The following is a 16,329-nucleotide window of genomic DNA, read 5'->3' as shown; positions in this document are numbered from 1 at the left end:
ATTTTTTTTTAAAAAAAAACAAGCCATTCCCCAATTGACAAATGGTAAAAGGATACGCAAAGCAAAGGCAATTTACAGTTGAGGAAATCAAAGCAATCCATAGCCATATGAAAAATTGCTCCAAATCATTACTTATTAGAGAAATGCACATTAAAGCATCTCTGAGATACCACCTCAACACCTCTCAGACTGGCCAATATGATCAGAAAGGACAATAATCAATGTTGAAAGGGTTCCAGGAAATCTGGGACACTAATACATTGTTGGTGGAGCTGTGAACTCATACAACCTTTCTGGAGAGAAATTTGGGATCATGCCCAAAGGGCAACAAAAATGTGCATACCCTTTGACACAGCAATACCACTATTGGGTCTATACCCTGAAGAGATGATAAAAAAGGATAAAAACATTACTGGTACAAAAATATTTATAGGCAGCCCTGTTTGTGGTGGCAAAAAATTGGAAATTAAATGAATGTCATTTAATTGGGGAATGGATTAACAAACTGTGGTATATTTATGTTATGGAACATTATCGTTCTATTAGAAACCAGGAGGGATGGGAATTCAGGGAAACCTGGAAAGATTTACATGAACTGATGTTGAGTGAGATGAGCAGAACCAGAAAAACATTGTACACCCTAACAGCAACATGGGGGTGATGATCAACCTTGACAACCAGGGACAATTTTGTGCTATCTGCAATGGAGAATACCATCTGTATCCAGAGAAAGAATTATGGACTTTGAACAAAGATCAAAGACTATTACCATCAAATTAGAAAAAACCGTTATATTATTATGCAATTTTATTATCTCATACTTTATTTTTCTTCCTTAAGGATATGATTTCTCTGTCATCACATTCAACTGAGATCAATGTATAGCATGGAAACAATGTAAAGACTGGTAAAATGCCTTCTGTGGGAGGTGGGGGGAGGGAAGCAAGAATGGGGGAAAAATTGTAAACTCAAAATAAAATCTTTCTTAAAAAAAAAAAAAGAAAAGTTATTTGTTTCCTGATCTTTATTATCAAGCTACTCTAATACAATTTAAAATGGAAAACAAAAATAAAAAGAATCAGAAATAAAACAAAGGACAATAGTTTATACTTCACAGGGTTGAGAGGAAATTAATTGATACAACATATATAAAATACTTTGTAAACCTTAAAGCATTCTATAAATGTTGTCATTTAAAAAAGAATTTACAATTTGGAAGGCAAGGAACTATTTTATTTTTGTCTTTTTGTCCCCACCGTGTTTTGCAGAGTCGAGATACAATTTAATTCAAAAGGCATCTATTAAGTAAATTTTGGCTGGGAAAGTTTGAAGTTTTTTCTTCTTCAATAATTTATCTGTGGAGTGTTTTTTTTGACGAACAATGAAATATTAAGCTTCCTTATGCATGTTGCTGCCAAGCTATCATATTAAAATATGCTTTTTCCTTTTAAAATAAAAGAAGCAGGGGACGGCGAGGTGGCGTAGTGGATAAAGCACTGGCCCTGGAGTCAGGAGTACCTGGGTTCAAATTCAGTTCTCAGAAATTTAATAATTACCTAGCTGTGTGGCCTTGGGCAAGCCACTTAACCCCATTTGCCTTGCAAAAACCTAAAAAACGAAACAAAAAAACAACAAAAAACAAACAAAAAATAAAAGAAGCAGTCTAAAGGAGAAGACAATGTATGACGTGTGTCAAGAAAAGTAAGTAGGGCAGGGGCAGCTAGGTGGCACAGTGGATAGAGCACCGGCCCTGGAGCCAGGAGTACCTGAGTTCTAATCTGGCCTCAGACACTTAATAATTGCCTAGCTGTGTGGTCTTGGGCAAGCCACTTAACCCCATTTGCCTTGCAAAAAACTAAGACAAACAAACAAAAAAAACCAAACAATAAGTAGGGCAGTTTGACTGGAAAGAAGAGTTTGTGAATATATATGCAATCAATGTGACTATAATCATTTTTTTGAAGAGTTTTAAATACAAAGTAATAGAGGAATTTGTACTTTACTCTAGAAATCCAGATTATGTATACACACACGTTATATATGTATATTTATGTATATGTGAATTCTTCCCAATAAAATGTATCCTTGAGAGCAAGAGTTAGTTCATATCTCCAGTGCTTAATAATTTCTTATTTAATAGAACTGTACATACTGTAGAATGTGTCTATATGTACAGTGTGTTCATTGGAACTTTGATTCAGGAGCAAATGCAGATCTGCATCCTAGGTGGAGAGGTGTTCCTGGTCTACTCTTCCCTCCTAATCCCAAGCAAAGTGCAATCTAAGGCAAGGGAAGAGGACACACTAAAATCAGTTTTTCTCAGTGCCTATCCTGGGCAACCCCTTGTCCTTTTTTTAAATTTATTTTTAGGTTTTTGCAAGGCAATGGGGTTAAGTGGCTTGCCCAAGGCCACAAAGATAGGTAATTAAGTGTCTGAGGCCGGAGTTGAACTCAGGTACTCCTGACTCCAGGGCCAGTGCTCTATCCAGTATGCCACCTAGCTGCCTCTCCCCCTGTCCTTTCTTGTCCTTTCTCCCCCCACACACTATTCTGCCCAACTCCTTTGAAGACATGTACCTTTTGAAAACACAAAGGATGGAGCCTGGAAATGATACTTGGGAAGTATCATTGAGAACTTTTCAGTTCTCATGATACAACAGAAAAATATTGGGCTAGGATTCAGATGACCTAACTTCTACTCTTGATTCTGTTCCTTAACTGGCTACATGATGTAAAGCAAATCACCAAATTTGTCTTTTTAAACATCAGTTTTTCACCTGTAAGATAAGGGGACTAAAACTATTCTCTGAAGTTTCTTCCAGGTATGAAATACCCTGTTTCTATGATTCTATTTTAAGCTCTGGAAAGACAATGGCTCAGGCAGGTGGCTAAGGCAAGACATAAGAGGGTGCTTCATCCTCCCAAGAGTTACAGACAAGAGGCTAGGTAAGGAGAAACTAAATATTCATAGTAGCATAGGATTACAAGTCTCTTTTCCTTTTCCTTCAGGATCTCCTAGAGTCATGGCTCTTATTTTGGTCACCACTGGAATTAAATAATTTGGAAGGCAATAAGTGACTAGAAATGGTTGGAAGGACAAAAGTAGATGATCAGCAATTTTACTTCCAAATTCTACTTTTGCCACAAATTAGCTGTGATTAGGTTGTCTCATTTCTCTGCTTATCAGTTTCCATAACTCTAAAATCAGTGGGTTGGATATCTAGCAGGACATACCCAGAATCTATAAGGTATCCAATAGTTGGCAATTAGGAACAACATAGTCCACTTCACCCTGGAATATAGCCCTGAAGCTTTTAGGAAGAAATTTCAATTAAATAAGACACATGAATTATCCACCTCCCTCTAACTATTAATATATGCCTGACTACCATAATACATGTTAGCAGTTTGGGATCAATTAGTATTATAATTATAAAATATGTAGTATAAATATAATTACAAAAAATTCCCCCCAAATACACAAATATATAGATTTCTGACCATTCATGAGCCAATTAGTAAAAATATTTGGGTGCTCCACCCCATTTGACTTCTAGAATGTTGTTCATCTTGATATGACTTTGGCTTTGTGTGTTTGTTTTGATAGTATCATTATAAAATGAAAAAGTTTTTAAAAAATTAGTTTTTATTTTAATTTTAACACCAATAAATAAGCATTTTTATATACAAAGGAAAATGTAAAAAGGATTGCATATGAAACTGTCAACTTTTCTATTCCATATAGCTTACTTTAAAAAAAATCACTTCAATAACCTTCTTTCATAGCTGTCCCACTGGTCTATACTTCCTTCTAGCCTTTTATGCATTTAAGCATTTTTTCCAATGCTCAGATTTTTCTTGAGTTATCACTACTGTAAGCTGTATCTTCCCCAAATGACCCCCCAATTTAAAAAAAAATCCTGTAACAAAGTCAAGCAAAAAAAAAAAAAACAACCCCACAACAACAAAAAACTATAAAGTGGTCTTGACTGAAAATATATGTCATTTTGTCAGGAGGTTAACATATTCATTAATCATAGATTCTCTGGGGCTGTAACTTTTATTTATTTTTTTTTTTAGAAAGATTTTTCCCCTAGTCTTTCCTTCCCTCCTCCCATACTACCCACAGAAGGCAGTCTGTTAGTCTTTACATTGCTTCCATGGTATAATGCATTTATCTAAGTTGAATGTGATGAGAGAGAATGGAGCTGTAACTTTTTATTTTTAAAATATTTTTATTTGTTTTCAAACAATATCCAATGAAGTTTTCACCAATCATTTTTTTTGCAAGATTTTAAGTTTTACGTTTTTCTCTTCCTCTTTCTTTCCTCTCCCTCCTCCTGATAGAAAGTAATCTAACATAGGCTCTATATGTGTAATTATGCTAAACATAGATACATATTAATCATGTTAAAAAAGAATCAAATCCAAATGGAAGAAAAAACAGAAAAAAAGACGTAATATATAAGAAATGAAATTGTAATTATTGCTTTGATCAGAGTTCTTAAGTATTTCAAAGTCACATGATTTTTAAAACACTAGATATTCTCTACATTATTCTGATTCTGTGTCAGTTCATATAATGTTCCTAGTTTTTTCTAAAATCATCTTTCATCATTTCTTACATTGCCTTAATATTATGCAGCCATCGCCAAAACTCCTTTAGTTTCAAGTTCTTTAATTTCTAGGTTTCTTTGACATTTTTCATTTCAAAGTTTTTCCCCAGTTTTGATTTTTAATCAAGAATACCTAAAAGTCTTTGAATATACTACTGATTTTTTTCTTATAGGATTATATTCATTGCTGTATGTTAATTTATTAATGGTTATAAGCCTGTACACATTTGTTTGCTGGAATACTGCATTCAAAGATCTCCTGTTTTTAATAACTGTAACTACCAGGTCTTATTTATTCCTGATTGTGGTTCCTTGGAATTTAAACTCTTCCTTTGTAGTAGTTTAAAACTTTTCCCCTTAGGGTTTCTAGAGGTGATAGGTAGATTCTATGTTCACTATATTTTCAGATTCTAATAGATCCAGGCAATTTTAATTTTTTTCTTGAACTAAGAGTATCCAGACGTTTTACACATTAGTAGCAACATTGTGAGATAATCAGCTATGATGGACTCAGCAATTTAGTGATCAAGGACAATCCTATAAGACTTGTGGTGGAAAATGCCATCCACATCCAGAGAAAACTTTTGGAGTTGGAATGCAGAGAAAAGTATACTAAGTTTACTTTTAAAAACTTCTTTTATGTTTTTCTTATCTTTCTCATGATTTTTTCTCCTATAATTTGAGTTCTTTGACAACATGACTAATTTGTACATATGTAAAACATGATTATACACATGTATAACCTATATCAGATTGCTTGGGGAAGGGGAGAGAAAAATGTGACATTCAAAAATTTACAAAAAAATGAAAGTTGAAAACTATCTTGGCATATAGTTTGAAAAAAATGAAAGATTATCAAAAGAATAAAAAGGGAATATACAGGAGATCTTGGTTTTTAATGAGTTTGATGATTCTTAAATCATATCTTCCTATTCTATTTTCCAGGTCAGTTGTTTCTGACAGCCTATACCTAACATTTTCTTTTAAATTATTGATTTCTTTTTGGTTTATTCAGTTTTTTAGGGAATCTATTAGTTTGTTAAGATGTGCCACTTTTTATTCTACTTATTCTCCTTCCAATTGTTTACCCCAGAATTTTTTACTTCATTTTTTATCTCATGTTTTATTTCTTCCATGTATTCATGTAGAACTTGAGAGAAAATCTAACTTTCTCCTTCGAATCTATCTCTGCTTTATAGTCACTGAAAAATACTCTCTTCATCTAGGTTGCATTTTTGGGAATAACCAGAGTTATAATTCTTTTAAAATGACCATTTTATCTTCTATTTACTCAACTTGATAACCTTAATTCTGGAATAGGGACTTTGTGTCAGGACCAAATTCTACTTTCTGTGCTTCTAAGGAAGACGATTGACCCCAAGAGGTCCTGAGCAATTCTTCACCCACTGAATCAGGCAGTTTTGCTTGTCTCAGAGGTCTAAAGGCTCAGGCTGCTGATGGCATGGCTACAGTGCCTGAGTGCAGTACAGGCACAAAAGATGCAGGTGATTTTGATACCGGGATAGTGGATCACGTTGAGAAATTGAGGGAAGGGAGCTTTGCCTAAATCAATGCTGAATATGCTTTTCCTCCTATGGTTAGGTAAGTACTTTTTTTTTTTAATTAACTGTTGAATGACCCACAAATGTCTCAAGTGTTCCAATATCAAACTGAAACTACCCAAGGGATTGGCTTTAGTCTAAAATATCTGTATTACTGAACTGAAGGTGTGTCTACCCTAGAAGGAGTGATAGTAGATTTTAGGCTCTTCTTGTTCTTGAAATTCTAAGGAAGGCTGGATCCTCAGGGTCCTCTATGACATCCACTTACAAAATGCAATGGGCTTCAGAGTCCCTGGGCCTGGGATTTCTAAATTCTGTCCTGCTCAGAGCAGTAGCTACTGAGTCTCTTTATTTCCAAGATCCATACCATGGAATTTTTGACCACCCTTGAGTTTTCTTATGAGAAGTCTCTATGCTCTTCCTGCCTCTCAACATAGACTCTTTATGGGTGCAAGTATTTCTGTTTGTGCCAAGAGGTTTCTATGCCTATGCTTAGTGTTGGCTTTTTTTTTGAGGCTCCCTTTTTGTGAGTTTCTATCTTTTTCTTTTGATCTTTATTTGCTTTGCTGCCATGTATAGGCTTTTGCTGCAGTAAGTATACAGAATTTAGACAACCTGCCTATCTCTGTTCAGACAGCCACCTTAGCCAGATATCCTTTACAATACATTTTTTAAAATTAAAAATAAAAATAACTGCTGGCATATGTGACAGTATAAATAGAAATTATTAGTATAATTCACGTATATTTATATAGTTTTTGAATTGCCAACTTACCTGCAAAATCTTTCACATTCACATTTGCCCCTAAACTTATTAACTCTTTGACTTGTTTCACATCTCCTCGAATAGCTGCCATATGCAAAGGTGTTTCCCCACGTTCATTTCTTTTATTAACTTTATCCTTTTGTCGAGATGAAGAACTGGGAGTCTTCTTTTGTGTTGCTGGCGTTGTCTGTGAAGGATGGTTTGGGGTGGAATCTGTAAGTGAAAACATCTTGTAAGTAAAAACTGGGACTTATGAGAGTTGTTTTGCTTTAAGATAATTAAAAACTTCAACAAACATTTATGAAGCCCTGATAGGAAAGAATAATGTGCATGTAATTTTGTTGTTCTATGATGAGAACAGTGAATACTGATTCTTCACATAGCATTTTATACATTACTTCTTTGAAAGTTGGTTTAACTAAACCTTAAAATTTTTTCCCCTCAGGGCTATCAAATTTCATGATTTAAAAAAAATTACAAAATAATTCAGGTATAAAACTTAAAGATATTACATCAAAGCATCAAGTATAATTAGAACTAAGAAAACTATTAATTCCTTCTGAATTTGCACCTTTAACAAGTATATTAAGATTCTACTTTATGAAAAAAAACCTATATTCTAGTTGATACACTTATGTGTCATCCATATAGCAACTACAGTTATGTTGCCGAAGATGGCATAAAATGAATTATTGAGGATTTGTATAACCATAAAAGGAGTTAGACTGGTCAAGAAAGGAAAATGAAAGATGATGACAAATGGACAAACTGAATGATATAATCATAACCCTGAGACAATAAATAGAAAGGAAGAACTCCATCAAGTTGTGTCTATTTTTTTTTTTTGTGACAGATTAATGAGAAATAGGTATATGAACTATGCAGGAATAGAAAGCACAAAGGAGCTGCACTCTGTATCACAACACAATGAGACACTGGAGTAGAAATTTAGTAGAGCCAAGGATTTTAATATCTTTAAAATACAGCTTAGAACTCTTTTAGAAGACTCATCAAAATATCTATGAAGAAAATTGCTATTTACCTCTTCAAAGAAACAGGTACAAAAAATACTGTCCAGAAATAAAACAATAATATTCTTGTAATTCATAAATACTCTTTTTATGCCAAATGCAAAGAAACTGAAATAATTTTAGGCAAAATAAATAGCATTAAAATTCAAATAAATAGACATAGAACTCAAGTCTAGATGTTTGTCTATGGATTAGTAAGAAATCAGATAGTTATAAGATTTCTACTGAAATACTTGAATAGATCTATGATCTCATGAATATAGGTAATTCCATCAATAATACAGATTGCAACCCATTCATGTTTGTCAGTCCTTCGTTCTGTGTCCATGTTCTCCCACAGGTCTAGCTTAAAGTAATCCATCCAAGCTACTGGATATTAAAATTCCTTTAGGGGATGTTTGACATTGACAGGATACCAATGAAATGTGAGAAATGTTTAACAACTATCTCTTATTCAGCATGTTATTGTTTTATCTCTTGTTTATTTGAATATTTCCTTGAGCAAAGCTTTTATATCACTTCTCTTTAATAACTGTAATTTTATGGTATGATCTTAAATATAAGGTCACATAACCACTTTGAATTTATTGTGGAATATGGCATAAAATGTTGGTCTAAGCCTAATTCCTGCCAGACTGCTTTCCAGGTTTTCTAGCAGTTATGGACATAAAGAAAGTTCATTCATAAGTAATTTATGTTTTCAGATTTACTGTCTAGTCTATTTCAATGAGCTCCTTTTCTATTTTTCAACATTACTGCAAAATATAGTCTTAGGTCTGAAGATGCCATTTCCCTTCTTTCCCCACCTCTAATTTCCCTGATGGTCTACATCATTTATTTCACTCAATGAATTGCATTATTATTAACATCAAGTTCTATTAAATATCACTTTTATAGCTTGACAAAGCATTAAAACTTTAACTTTGGTAGTATTGCTATTTTTATATTGACATTTTTAGACACAAGGATTGATTATTCCTCAAAATTATAAGTATTTTGTGTATTTTTGGTAAATTGATCTCCAAATATTTTACGACTTTTGTAGTAATTTTGAATCAAATTTTTCTATTACTATCAACTGGATGCTGTTGAATTTTGAGGATTTATTTAAAAGTCTGCCTCTCTGCTGAAGTTATTGTCTCAATTCTTATTTTTGCTGATTCCTTAGAATTGTCTAAGAAAACCATCATTTCCTTCATAATTGTAATATACTTCCACCTGTTCATACTCTTAAACCTTTTCATTGAGCTACTGCTCTCAGTTTCAATTCTGTGGAAATTATAGCATAATGCTTGATCCACTGTCTTACAATACTAGAAGAATATTAATATTGAAAACGTATTTACATAGAATCAGATTGCAATTTCCAAAGGTTAAATCTAGCCCCCTCTCCTTTTAACTGAGACTAATTCATTGTCCATTTGCAATGCTTCACATATAAAAAACACACTAATGAACAAATACTATAGATTGATCAAATGATCAAAGAAAAACATCCTTCTTCCATTTAGCTTTTCTTATGTGAATAGATCTAATTTTTTTGAGTGATTATAAAAATTATCCAGAATCTGTATTATTCTGGGGATTAATGTAATGCACATATTATCTACAAACAGAACTGGAGAGCATTATTTATTTACTTTTTTTCTTTTAGGATTTTATTTATTTTGAGTTTTACGATTTCCCCCCCAATCTCGCCCCCCCCCCCGCCACAACAGAAGGCAGTCTGTTAATCTTTACAATATTTCCATGGTATACACTGATCTAAGTTGAATGTGATGAGAGAGAAACCATATCCTTAAGGAAGAAAAATAAAGTATAAGAGATAGAAGAATTACATAGTAAGATAATGGGTATTTTCCCCTTCTAAATTAAAGGTAAGTCTTTGGTTTTTGTTCAAACTGCACGATTCTTTCTCTGGATACAGATGGTATTCTCCATCGCAGATACCCCCAAATTGTCCCTGATTGTTGCACTGATGGAATGAGTGAGTCCATCAAGGTTGGTCATCACCCCCATGTTGCTGTTAGGGTGTACAATGTTTTTCTGGTTCTGTTTATCTCACTCAGCATCAGTTCATGCAAATCCTTCCAGGCTTCCCTCCCACCCTCCTGGTTTCTAACAGAACAATAGTGTTCCATGACATACATATACCATAGTTTGTTAAGCCATTCCCCAATTGAAGGACGTTTACTTAATTTCCAATTCTTTGCCACCACAAACAGGGACGCTATGGAATATTTTTGTTCAAGTGATGTTTTTACCCTTTTTCCAAAATCATCTCTTCAGGGTATAGACCCAGTAGTGGTATTGCTGGATCAAAGGGTATGAACATTTTTGTTGCCATTTGAGGGTGCAGGTATTACTATTTATAGGAAATCACTCTTCAACTTGGATTTTGCGCTGGACTTCCACCATAATAGGGGCAAATAGCAAGGATGTGCTCATTTTATAAGTCATTTGATATTAAGATCATTTGTTATCAGATATCTGAAGAAAGTAATATATGTTGCTCAAGGAATACTGTATTATTTTGACAAGAACAGAAGGAGGCATTTGAGGTAGTAGTTCTACTTATCAAAAATTTCCTATAGCAAACAAAACATAAGCACAATGGGATCTAATAATCTGTATAATTTTTAGTCAATTCTGTGATATAAAAAATTGTTATTGTTGAGTCATCTTCATGTCCAAATCTTTGTGACTTCATCAGGCAAAGAAAGTGAAGTAATATGCCATTCCTTCTCCAGTTCTTTTACAGATGAGGAAACTGAGGCAAATTGGTTAAAATGACTTGTCCAGGGTCACAGTTAGTAAGGGTCTGAGGTGAGATTTGAACTTAGGGAGATGTGTCTTCCTGATTATTCCTGGTCTAGCACTTGTGAAAATGCACTTTTTCACTTCCAACATTTTCATCAAAGTTGCCCCATATTTGTGTAGATCAATTTCAAACATTTTATATAGCTGGTAAAACAAGTATCTAGGTCAATAGTTTTTAATAGGTGTGTGTGTGCACGCGCGTGTGTATAAAAGTTTACCATTTAACTCTTAAATCTGATCTAAGAATGAATATACAGAAGGAATATGCAAAATGCTAATGATATAGGAGTTAGTAAACTATGGTTTATGGGCCAAATCTAGTCCACCACCTGTTTCTGTAGGATAGAAAGCAAGTTAATAAAATTAAACTTCAATGTATTTAAAAATGTAAAAATCATTCTGAGGTCACAGCCTATGGTGGGGCTAGATTTGACCCTTAGGGCATGTTTCCTGATTCTTGATATAGAACACATATATTCATAAACTTTTACTTGAAATATGTAAGCTCTTGCAATTATACATTCTTTTTCAATTCAGTTTTAAAATGTAAGAATTACAGAAACTTAAGTGTTGGAAAAGAACTTAGAGGACATCTAATTCCATCCTAAAAAAAAATCCTACCTAAAACACACCTATTAATGTAAAGGATAAGTTCTGTGAACTTGTAGAGAGAATGTCCAGACTAAGTTTCTGTCTTCTTGGGTCCTAATACTAAATTTTCTTAGGGTATTGAAAGTTGTTATTTTAGCTGAGCCTTTGGACCTGCAAGTTTTCACTGCTATCAAAGTAGTCTGATTGAGGGCAAAGTCTGATCCATGCCCTCCTGGTTTAAACTCTGCAATTTCCTTACTGGAGTTTGGGCCTGAGAAATACATCTATGCAATCATCCCTGATTAGAATTCCAGTAGACTGCTGCTAGGCTCAGTCATTACCAAGCCAGTTGGAAAGCTTTGCTAGTTTAAAGTGGCAGACCAGCAGACTCCCACTCTGGGTCTGAATTTCATATCCTGGTCATTTTACCATAGGCTTCATGCTGGGCTAAAGTAAAGGCTGGATCTGGGATCTTGCTCCATTCTTGGGAGTCAAAACTAAATAGTTGTTGCTGGCATGTGCATTTCTTCCTAATTCAGTACCCAGTCTAGAGTCCATTACTGCTCCATCAACCTGTGGTACCACCTCTAGGTTCAGGTCCCTCCTCAGTTTGCCCAGAATCTGGATTATTTGAAACTCGGTAGTGAGAGCCAGAGCACTCCCTGCATCCTACATAAGATCAGTCCCCTCTGTGAGTCTGGAACCTCTTCTTGCCTTGATATAAAACTTCTCTTTCAGTCCCTGTGCTGGAACACTGTGTGTTTATAACTGGCAAGATCCTGTCCCTAGTGCTTGCAAACCTCTCTATCTGCTTTGGAAAAATGACTCACTGATTTTTCTGGGATTTCCCCACTTAGAACTCAGTGAATGCATTTTTTGTCTTTTTGTGGAGTTTTATGGAAGAGCTCAGGTTTTACTTTTTCCTCTTACTCTGACATCTTGGCTCCTGCACTCTCATTTCTTTCAATTACTCCTCATGTGACAATTATTTCTAGGACCTTTTCATTTTTGCTATTCTCCAGCTAATTAATGATTGTGGTGTCCAGAACTTAAAGGGGAAAAAAAAAGATCTGCAGTCTGACTAGGTCAAAGTAAAGTAGGATCATCTCTTTACTCCTGGGTATTTTGCATTTCCAAATGCAAAGACTGCATCACCTTTCTTGGCTGCTATTTCACTCTGATGATTCATATAGAGCTTGCTGAAATCCTTTTTTTTTTAAACATTAACTATTATCTTATACTTGCGGGAAAAGCAGGTGGAACTATGTGTAGAGCACTGGGCCTGGAGTCAGAAGATTTAAGTTCAAAAACAGTCTCAGATACTTCCTGGCTGTGGGAACATGCAACCTGTAACCTCACTGTAAAATGCCATAATAACTTTTGTCACTGTAAAAAAATTATGAAAGCATGTAAGGTGGTTGTGAGGATCAGATATAATATTTATCAAGCACCTAAACTGAGTACCTAAAACACAGCAGGCCCCATATAAATTTCTCCTTTCCTTTCACTTTCCTGTCTGTGAATTTCATCTTTCTGAACCACATATAAGATGCTACTTTTATGCCTAATAAATGTATATTTATGATTTACCAAAGTCATGGGCCACTTTGCTATCTTGCCTTGTAATGCTCATGATAAAAAGAAACAAAAAAGGCCACAGTGAAGATAACTGCAGTGTGTGTGGCAATTATACACCAATGTTCTCTTAATTACCAAATTCAGTGGTCTCAGAGATCATTCTTCTTACTTGGCTCTAATTGACAATGTTGACCATTCTTCTCTTCTTTTTTTTTGCAAGGCAAACGGGGTTAAGTGGCTTGCCCAAGGCCACACAGCTAAGTAATTATTAAATGTCTGAGGCTGGATTTGAACTCAGGTACTCCTGACTCCAGGGCCAGTGCTCTATTCACTGCGCCACCTAGCCGCCCCCAGCCATTCTCTTCTCCTGGAAATGCTTTCGTCTCTGGTTTGTTTCCTACATATCCCACCCACCTCCTTAAGTATTCTTTTGCTAGTTCATTATCCACATCATATGCTCATATTATGCGTACTTCTTAAAGTTTTGTTCCATAATAGCTTTTCCTTTTCCTCTTAATTAGTAATTTCATTAGTTCGTTAGACAGTTTAACTATTATCTCTGCTCACAACTCACAGCTCTATATCTGTACACCCAACTTTATTCTCTTCATTGAAAATTGCATGTCCTAGAGATTATCTTGAACTCAACATATTCAAAACGTAATTTATCTTTTTTTTTTAGGTTTTCCAAGGCAATGGGGTTAAGTGGCTTGCCCAAGGCCACACAGCTAGGTAATTATTAAGTGTCTGAGGTTGGATTTGAACCCAGGTACTCCTGACTCCAAGGCTGGTGCTCTATCCACTGCGCCACCTAGCCGCCCCAGAATTTATCTTTCCTCCAAATTCTCCCCTCTTCCAAATGTCTCTATTTTGTGTTTTTGTTTTTCACTTCCCCTCAAACCTCCCTATTTCTCTCCAAGGTATCACCATAATTCTCATCTCCCAGGTTCTTAGCCTTAATATTATCTTGAACTTTTTCTTCTCCCTAGATTATCCAATGCTTGTTGTTTCTACTTTCACATCATCTCTTGCACCTGACGCATTCTTGCTACTCACACAGCTACTACCTAAGTTCAGGCTTTCATTACTTCTCACCTAGAAAAGTACTTCTACTTCTACTTCTCACCAGCCCTGTCAACCAATTTCTCAAGTGTCACTGGATATAGCTCCCTATTCCACACTCTAATATAGAGACAAACTAGCTTTCTCTCTGCTCCTCACATGAGATTTTCCAACTCCCTTTTGCACTGTTCATTTCCCTTGCCTGAAATGTACACTCTCTTTACTGATACTTCAAACAGTCCCCTCTCTTAGGAACTAAAAGAACTAACTTTTGCATAAAACCTCAAAAGTAGTGTCCCCCCTTTGAAACTCTACTTGTATTTAAGTATTTTGTTATATGTTTACATTACATTTATATTTATGTTGTACATGTTTTTATATGTACTTGTTTTCTCTCCATTAGAATGTACACCCATTACAAGTACAGTTTCATTCTATGCACTTGTATATTCAGTACCTAGCACAGTTCCTGGCAATTAGTAGGTACTTGATAAATAATTGTTGATTTATTGATCTTTATTTGATAGATTTAAGGTGACACTTCAGAGCTATTTTTATTTGAAATTCTATTAACAATTAATATTTAGTCTATTAACAGTAAAATATTAACATATTTTTCTATAGTTGCTAACAGTTCCTTTCAAAATCACCTTCTCAAATTCTCTGATTACTTATCTAATAGAGAACAGCTCTTAGGACAGAAGATTTTTTTTTTTAACAGCAGATCACACCTTTAAAATCAGGCAAGTAAATGAAAATTACTGAAAATTAAAAATAAAGAATACAGAATCCCATGGTATATACTACTTACAAAAACATTTACTAGCAGGGCAAAATATTACTTTTAAGGTTCTTTTTTTTAATGGTTGCTTGTGCATATTGGTTGCTATTTTTCATTCTCAAAGAGAATCAAAAACGACATCAAGGTACAGTATGTCTGATAGTGGCTGCTCAAACAGATCAGAAAGCTCTATCACAGGTCATGCATAGAGTCCATAAGAAAATTTAGAGTGGAGATGTCTTTAAATTTGTGCATCTCAAGCTTCTTTTGAAATATTGCAATTTTGTTTTGTTCATTGAACACATCACCTTCTTTGGTAAGGATTCCCCATGCAGGTTGGCCTTTTGCTAGTATTTTCCATGTCTTACATTCAATTCCAAAGTTCTTTAGAGAGACCGTGAGTTCATTCTTGTAGAGCTCCTGATCTCCACATGAATGTTTGCCTTGAGTATAATTCTTCGTAAAAGAGTCTTTTAGGCAAACATACATTTGGCAATCAAAAAATGTGGCCGGCCCATTGGAGTCGCAGTGTGGTAGAGTTTGAATGTTTGGCAGGTTAACTGAAGAAAGAACTTCAGTGTCTTGTACCTTTATATTGACAGATGACCTTCAAAATCTCCTAAGACAATTCGTATGGAAGTGATTCTGTTTCTTGGCTGGTATACTGTCTAGGTTTTATAAGCATATATCAATGAGGTCAGCAGAATTTCAGTTCAGTCAGGCATATTTTCCCTTCAGTCTCCCAAACACTGAGCTAACTATGCAATGGGTGCATCATCCATATCATGTACATCCTTGAAAAGTATAATGCCAAGTTATGTGATATTATCTATAGCATTCCATATTTTTCCATTTGCTAAACTTACGGTTCCATATATGGATGATGTGGTGCTGGTTGGTGGAGAAGCTGTGTTTTATTGGTGTTAACTGTTAGGCCAAAATTATCACAAGCAGCAGAGAATCAATCCATACATTGTTATAACTCAGCTTTACTGACTGTACCAATTCTCTCTCCATTTTTGTCTTGGCTTACAGTCTTTTCAAGTCAAATAATTTACTATCAACATGTAGCTGATCCAATTCAGAAGTCATTGACCATATACTTCAGATTGAAGTCAACCCCTCTCTAGCCAAACTGAAGAGGTTTTGAATGCCATTAAGCTCCTCTCTTTGGAAAATTGCCTTGTGCTGATTCCATTCCATCTGAGATTTAAAAGGTAGGGAGGTTGCTGTTCATAAGAAAGTTGATTATATGGCAAGAGGAAGTTATCCCCCAGAAGTTCAAAGATACCTTCATTGTCCTCTATAAAGGTAAAGTACCCTGTGACAATCATGGGGACCTCTCTTTAAGTCACTGTTGACAAGATTCTTGCCAAGCCTTAATAGGTTGATCCTTCACTTAAAAGATGGTCATCTACCCAAGCAAGTATGGCTTCAGAAAGGGCCAAGGAATGGAAAACTCCAGGAGAAATGTCAGATGCAGAACCAAATTCTGTACATGGTGTTCATTTGATCTGACCAA

At 34.9% G+C, this 16,329-nt stretch overlaps 1 protein-coding gene across 11 annotated transcripts in view; it reads right to left on the bottom strand.

Annotated features, from left to right (window-relative positions):
- The window catches only part of ANKRD12 (ankyrin repeat domain 12), a 202,872-nt gene that overhangs the window by 71,417 nt on the left and 115,126 nt on the right, over positions 1-16,329 (bottom strand). For all 11 annotated transcript variants that reach the window (XR_012471634.1, XR_012471635.1, XM_074201603.1 and 8 more), the window contains one exon: positions 6,954-7,157. Coding sequence is in view for 9 of the 11 variants with exons in the window: in XM_074201603.1 (XP_074057704.1) it covers positions 6,954-7,157 (204 nt within the window). In the remaining 2 variants the exon portion in view is untranslated. The remainder of the gene's footprint in view (positions 1-6,953; positions 7,158-16,329) is intronic.

This window comes from Macrotis lagotis, chromosome X (assembly GCF_037893015.1).
Source record: "Macrotis lagotis isolate mMagLag1 chromosome X, bilby.v1.9.chrom.fasta, whole genome shotgun sequence".
Taxonomy (NCBI): Eukaryota; Metazoa; Chordata; class Mammalia; order Peramelemorphia; family Peramelidae; genus Macrotis; species Macrotis lagotis.
This window is presented reverse-complemented; position numbering and strand designations above follow the sequence as displayed.